The 6,817-nt window shown below is 37.1% G+C and overlaps 1 protein-coding gene across 4 annotated transcripts in view; it reads left to right on the plus strand.

The window, feature by feature from the left end:
* Positions 1 to 6,370, plus strand: part of ATOSA (atos homolog A) — a 49,012-nt gene extending 42,642 nt beyond the window's left edge. For 3 of the 4 annotated variants that reach the window (XM_050903017.1, XM_050903016.1, XM_050903018.1), the window contains 2 exons: positions 138 to 337; positions 5,768 to 6,370. In XM_050903017.1, the coding sequence (XP_050758974.1) occupies positions 138 to 337; positions 5,768 to 5,921 (354 nt within the window). In that variant the 3' untranslated portion in view covers positions 5,922 to 6,370. Of the gene's footprint in view, positions 1 to 137; positions 338 to 975; positions 1,147 to 5,767 lie in introns of those variants that run through there. The other variant, XM_050903019.1, reaches the window with a different exon arrangement.
* The last annotated feature ends 447 nt before the right edge of the window (positions 6,371 to 6,817 follow it).

The following is a 6,817-nucleotide window of genomic DNA, read 5'->3' on the forward strand; positions in this document are numbered from 1 at the left end:
AAAAACAGAAAAACTGCACAATGTTTGGAACAAAGTGTGTAGAGGACTTTGACTATTTTGGCAGGTGGAGTTTGTTTTGTTTTGTTTTAAATTTGTCCTCTCTAAAGAGTATTGTATTGAACTGTTTGTCTTTTCAGACCTTATTTAACCCTAACAAAACTGTGGTGAAGATGTTTGTGGTGATCTATGACTTGAGAGAAATGCCAGCTAATCATCAAACATTCCTACGGCAAAGAACTTTTTCTGTTCCTGTGAGACGAGAAATCAAGAGAACTGTCAATAAAGAAAATAGTCAACAGACTGAAGAAAGGCTACTACGCTACCTCATACATCTGAGGTAAGCTCTTCAGAGTTAAAAAAAACCAAAAAAACCAAAAAACCAAAAAAACCCCCAAAAAACCCCCAAAAAACCCCAAACCACAGCAAAACCAAACAAACCAACCAAGTACCTGCCAAAATTTATCTCATGATTTCTTTCCCAGCCAGCCTTTCTGTATACAGACTTATTTTAAAAAAAGAACACTTTTTAACTTGGTCTTTAAGCTAGACAGTAGAGGAAGAAGAGCTAGTAAATAATTTGGATTCTGCTTGGGAGAAACAAAGTTAAAATATAAAGCTCTTTCTTGGCATTGAAGTATTTTGTATAGCCTTGTAAAGCTTAATTCTTTTCTTAGCAAGAGAGATTTAGTTCTGGCTGGATCAATGTACTTTTTTTGAGGTAACAGGAAATAGTGAGTGTGGATTTTACACGGGCAAAAGCCAAAACTAAGGATCAATGTAGAGAGGGTGGCCAGTGTCCTACACGCATGCCTCTTCACCAGAATAGCTGGTAACGTGAAAAGTGTTCTGAGTTACTCCTAAAAATACAGTGTTTAGTGGTAAAAATGTAAATACCTGTTTCATTATGCAATACCGCTGATAACACCTTTCACTTTATAAAATATTCACACAGTCTTCCTTAAATTATTTACAAAGCACTGCCTGAAACCAGATACTGTGCTGCTGCTTTCGGGATGTTCTGGAGACTGCAGTTCGAAACAAAGGAGGAATGATGGATTTACTCTGTCCTTCCGCAGTTTGCAGACTTTTGCCTGCATTATTGTAGTAAGCAAACCACGTAAGTGCAGACCCAGTGCTTTCATTGCAGCACTTGGAAACCCAACAGCGGCTGACATTCTGAAGCGAGCAAGGAGAACAAAATCAAATCTCTTAGAATTTTCTCTTTAACTTGTTGTAGAATTATTTCTGGTACATATTATTTTCCCTATTTAGCGGCATTGATTTCTACCCAGCTGACTTTTGAAACACAACTTTGTCTAGGGCAGTGATTCCAGGCCAAACTTTCCCATTAAACGAAAGTTGACAGTCATAAAAAACGTGTCTTGGTTTTACTGGAGTGTGAAAATAGCATCACAATGAGGCTGTTGAACTGTGTTTTCATTCTGAATTTTAGCCTGGATTGAAATTCATCCTTTCAGGCCACACTAACTTGCCATGTCTAACTTAACCACCTTCTAAAAATTTTCTTCTGGGGTAAATTCTGAAAAAGTGTGTAGCCCAAATAAAAGGCTCTATTCACTTGTAATGTTGATCTAACTGATGCAGAGGAACTGGGGACAGGCATCAGCTGCAGAGGTGGGCAAAAATCTGTGGCCAACCGGGTCTGGCGTACAGGCATGAAGAGTAGTAGACTTGTGTCCCCTTTCAGTTTCTGCTTTAATGTACTTTGTAAATTTGTTGTAGACAGACCCAATAATTACTTCTATCTGAAGGCAAACATGCTTTCTTCTCTGTCATCTTTTATAGCTAGAAGTCTTCTTTCGTGAGCTTCCTATTTCTGATACCTGCTGAGAGACAGAAATGTAGCAGTTCTGATGCTTCTAGTTTTGAAATACCTGGACAATTTAGCTCAGCTTTCAGACCTCTGGTAGGGATCGACTCATGGATTTATAATGTGTAATTGGAAATTCATCCATTGCTGGCTGGAAAAACAAACTGATAATTACGATGCTCAGCTGCTTACTTTGGAAAGTGAATACCTGCAGAGTATGCCAGAAGTTCTTTGCTTCAGAGATGAACCCAAACAGTGGGTCCTTTCTCATAATGGAAGAACTGCAAAAGTCCTTGAAATATTACAGTAGTTTATGTTGATCTGTCTTGTGGTTTATTATACAGAGTACTTCAGATTTTACAAAAGACTCAGTTGTCAATCTAGTAGCCTTCTTTACTAAAGATGGATTTTAGTTAGGAGAGCTTGAAGTGTCTTAGTAGTCTATTAATTCATATGTAAGTTGGTTTTAAAACTTCATTTTTAAAAGCAGCAATGTTCCTCAAACCTGTTTTACAGAAAACTTATATACAAACCTAAAAAAATTTAAACTACTAAGGTTTTTTTTTTTTTTGTTACTCAAGTTGGCTTAGAACAGCCTTTCAGTTTTAGTTGCAGTAGTTGTTGAAAACAAGCATCTTAAGCTTACATGTTGAAATTTTGCTCGAAAAACCAAATGAAGTCACCACCAGTAAGCTGCATTGTGGTCACATCTGCTTGCGAGGCCTTAATCACAGTTGTCAGCACTCACATTATGAAAGCTTCTTTTCAAGTGGTAATTCAGCAAAAGTGCTTGCATAGGTCTGGAACTTAACATTGGCGGCCAGATTTTCTACAGCACTTTTAAAGTGTCAGATTTATTGTGTGTGCAGTTTTGCATGTTTGAGATACTGTTCAATATGCCATTAGACTGTATCTGTACCCACAGCTACAGTATTGAGATATAAAACGTAGCTTGCATGGACAGCAGAGCATTAGTCACTATAAGACAAGCGAGAGTTGCACCTACAGTTTAAGTTGTTTCTTGAAGATGCTTTGGGGATAATTTTTTTGTTGTATGTGAAGCAGTGATTTTTGCATTGTAATTACATCTACATGAGCATAAGAGCTGTGAGTCCAGCTCTGCTCACGCCTCGTTTCTGTCCAGTGTTCTGAGGGTGACGACCATCCGTTAGTTTCTAGGTCACATTCTGGCACCCCTATAAAAGGCAATCAAACAGTTAACCTGCCCACAGCTCAGCATTTTTCACACGTTTTTAAAGCTTGGTCAACAGCTTTAGTTACTGACATATTGCCTCTTTAATTGCATGTAGCATAATTGTTGTTGCTTAACAGCTAAACAGGGATTATTGAAGGCTAGGTGGAGGGTAAGCTTGAAACTGGTTGTTAAAAGTAGTGATACCTCAAGGTCTTGAGAAACTTTTTTTAAAAAATATTTTCCTAATGTGGCATATGATACATTTATTGGTGGAAGCTGAAGATACCTGCTATTACTGATTTACTGGTTGCTTTTTGATGTTTCTGATATCTCAGCATTTTTCCTGATCTAGAATTTGTATCCTTGTCCTAATGATTTTACTTACAGATTTTATAGATTGTGTTGTATAGTCTTTTCCACTTGCAAAACATGTCTTGCTACATATGTCTTTGTGATCATCCTGCTATATCCTGTTTCTGTGGCTTACTCTGTGAATTTTGATGGCCTATAAAATATATATAGGGGTTTTGTGCTTGTATTTGTCATTTCTTCAGTAATGTTTATCACTTTCTTTCCTCTGCCAGACTTTCTAGCTCATCTGATATTTGTGTGTTTAAGCCTTCCTGTATTTGTCTATTGTTACTGTTCCTAGGACACCATCTGTCAGAGACCTCTGTGTTTTTCTTGATTCCTTTACACAAAACTGCTGGAGCCATCACAGCTCTGGAGCCAGTCCCATGCTGGCTGTTCTATCACCACCCCACAAGGGTGTATGTAATGGTTGTCTCTTGATCATACATGCAAATACATTGGAATAAAAAGCAACATTTCTAAATCCCAATTACTACGATAAATGTTTCTGAAAGAAAAAAATTAAGTGATGGAAGCAGAAAAGAGCAGAATGCCCTGAACTCTGTTGCTGTCTCCCACTCATCCTCCTTCAATCTTTGTGAAATGTCGTGCTCAGAAAAGCCACGTTACAGGGAAGCGTTATTTACTGGGCAAAGGGAGTCTTGCAGGATTCTCACTAATAGAAAATAGTAAGCTTGAGAAGTTTAAAAATAGACCATGCTAATTATTTTCTGATAGATCCACGTGTAAAATGGGAATTGAGCTCTACTTTATGATAGTGCTTTGATAACTAGATCTATCTATTCTATATGAATTAATTTCTATCATACTTTTGCTGCAAAAGATCTTTCAATAAAATTTTTCATTTTAACATGTCTTATGAGCTACATGCTGAATTAACTGTTTGTGGTGTTCAGTTTGTCCCTCACCTCTTTTACTCTTTCTTCTTGTGCTCTCCTCCAGAGTCTTCTCTTAAGATAGAATCTTCTCCCCTTTGCCTACCAGGTAAAGGGCTTTCACGCTGACAGCACTGAGCAAATAAATAGTGATGGATGGAAACTCTGTGGGAGCCAGTAGGAGCATTCTGCTGGACCCCGCCACATTTAATGCCCTTGACAGCTGTATCTAGGAGAGCAGAATTTTCCTTTGTCTGGCTGTGGGGATGACTACAGGCTATTCTGCATCACTCATCTCAACGAAATGGTAGCACAGAATCCCTTTCTACAACCTGCCTGCCCCAGACAATGAAACCTTGACAGATCTTCTGTAGTTGTCTTTCTGCTACCTCTCAGAATTTCAGTCTGATGATGGCTAGGTTTATTCTAGAGATACTACGTTTGCTTCAGTGGGGTCAATGAGTAAATGTTTATTAAAAATCTGTGCAAATTGTAATACATGTGATAATACAGTGTGCGTATACACTGTATAATACAAATGCTCTCTCAGCATTTGTAATGGTATCATTTTGTCATTACAGTAGCAATAGCTTCTCTGTTTCTATTTCTATTACAGTGATAGTGACATTAAGTTCAGTTGCTATAAGAAATGCTCCCTAGGCTCTCTTGCCTTTCCTGGTCAGGCAAAGGAAATTAAGGAGTCCTGCCAGATGAACACTATAGAATACAGTTCTCTGAAATGCAGATCTTGTCTCTCTCTATATAGTTGTTAAATCTCAGAGAAAGTGGAACTGGCACATTCCCGGCAGGTTTGGAGGACCTGAATTAGGCTATTAAAAGATAAATGGGCCTGGGAATTGGCCGCTGTTTACTTTGGTGATTGGGCCAGTGAACTATAGTCTCTTTGAAATAGCTACGTATTCTGTGCAAAAAAACTTTTTTCTGCCTGCAGAGATCCCCGTACCTACTGCTTCTTGAGTTGGACTTAAATTTCGCGTGTGGTATAAAGCAGTAGTAAACTTCTTGCTGTAAGAGTTTATAAAGAGAGCAATGAAATCTGTCTGTATGATAGCTAGCACTGAAATATATTTGATATGTATGTATGCCTTTGTTGATAGTTGAACCTTCCCTTTTGTGTGTGCTTAGGCCACCCTTTGGGCATTTTCAGGAGTGCTCACTGAAGAGCACTTCTTGCCTTTCTAGGTTGCCGAGAACTTTAATCTTCGTACATAATTGCAGCGTGAACTTCAAATCTTCCATGCCACTTTCAAAGCTGTGCACTACATTGGTGATTAGGAACAGAACCTTTAAATGCCGAAGGAAACAAAGTAGATTGAGAATGTTAGGTTATTCCTTCTTTTTTCATTTTAACTGACTAATTTTATATGTTCAAATCTTCTTTGGCCTTAATCTCTTAAAGAAATGCATTTAATTCAATAATACTTAAAGGTGAATCTTTTGTTTTGGATAATACAGATATTTGTATCTTTTCAGGTTCCAGAGTTCTAAATCTGGAAAGATCTACCTCCACAGAGATGTAAGGCTCCTATTCTCTCGGAAATCCATGGAAGTTGATAGCGGCGCTGCATATGAACTCAAATCTTACACTGAATCTCCAACAAATCCTCAGTTTTCACCAAGATGCTAGCAAACAATGGCAAACTAAAGTATTCGTTTTACTGTTGATTACTCCTTACAAGCGAAGATTGGTAGAGATGACAGTATAAAGTTAAGTCTGTAAAGGAATGAAAATAGCGCTCAAGAGAGAGAAGGTTCTTATGTGATCCTGGACCAGTTTTTAAAAGGTTTCTGGAATGAGCTTTGTGTATTCCAAGTAGACTGGAAACATACTTAAATCTAATCTTTTTGTACTGTTTAAAACCACTTCATCGGATGTGTTGCAATAGCAAATTCCCAAGTTAGTTTAGTGTTTACACTTTTTATTTTATTTTTCAGTTATTTAATATTTAATGTTTCATTTAATACTCAATTGATGTTTGTCTTTAGTGTTCTAATGTAGCATAAATCCTATGTAAAATCATACTATGTATTTTTGGCATTAATATTGAAATCTGAAATATATACAGATGTCTTTAATCTGTGTGATGTTTTAAGTGATATTCATTTAAGTTATTGAAAATGGGGACAACAGGTGAATTTCCATAACATTTCATACTATGCAAGCATTTAGCTTTCTTCTTTGTTTCTTTTTAATGGTACCCTTTTCCTTTTTTTCTCACATACAGATTTAATAACATTGCGACCACAGTGCAGATTGTTTATTTACTTACTCATGCATTCAGATCATTGGTTCGATTCATATTTTGCTCCCTCAATTTCTTTCTTTCCTTAAGGGCCACTTCAATTTTGCTTTCTGTTACTAGTTTTTCTCACATAAAATTCGCGCCCTCCCCCATTTGATTTCTCAGACTGTGTTAAAGGATGTACTGTGCAAACAAATTAGTATTTATATCTTAAATATATGCAAAAGCTATGAAACTTGTACTTTTTGTTTTATTTTTAGATAAGGAGGATCTTCATGTA

The sequence above is a fragment of the Gymnogyps californianus genome, chromosome 11 (assembly GCF_018139145.2).
Source record: "Gymnogyps californianus isolate 813 chromosome 11, ASM1813914v2, whole genome shotgun sequence".
NCBI lineage: Eukaryota > Metazoa > Chordata > Aves > Accipitriformes > Cathartidae > Gymnogyps > Gymnogyps californianus.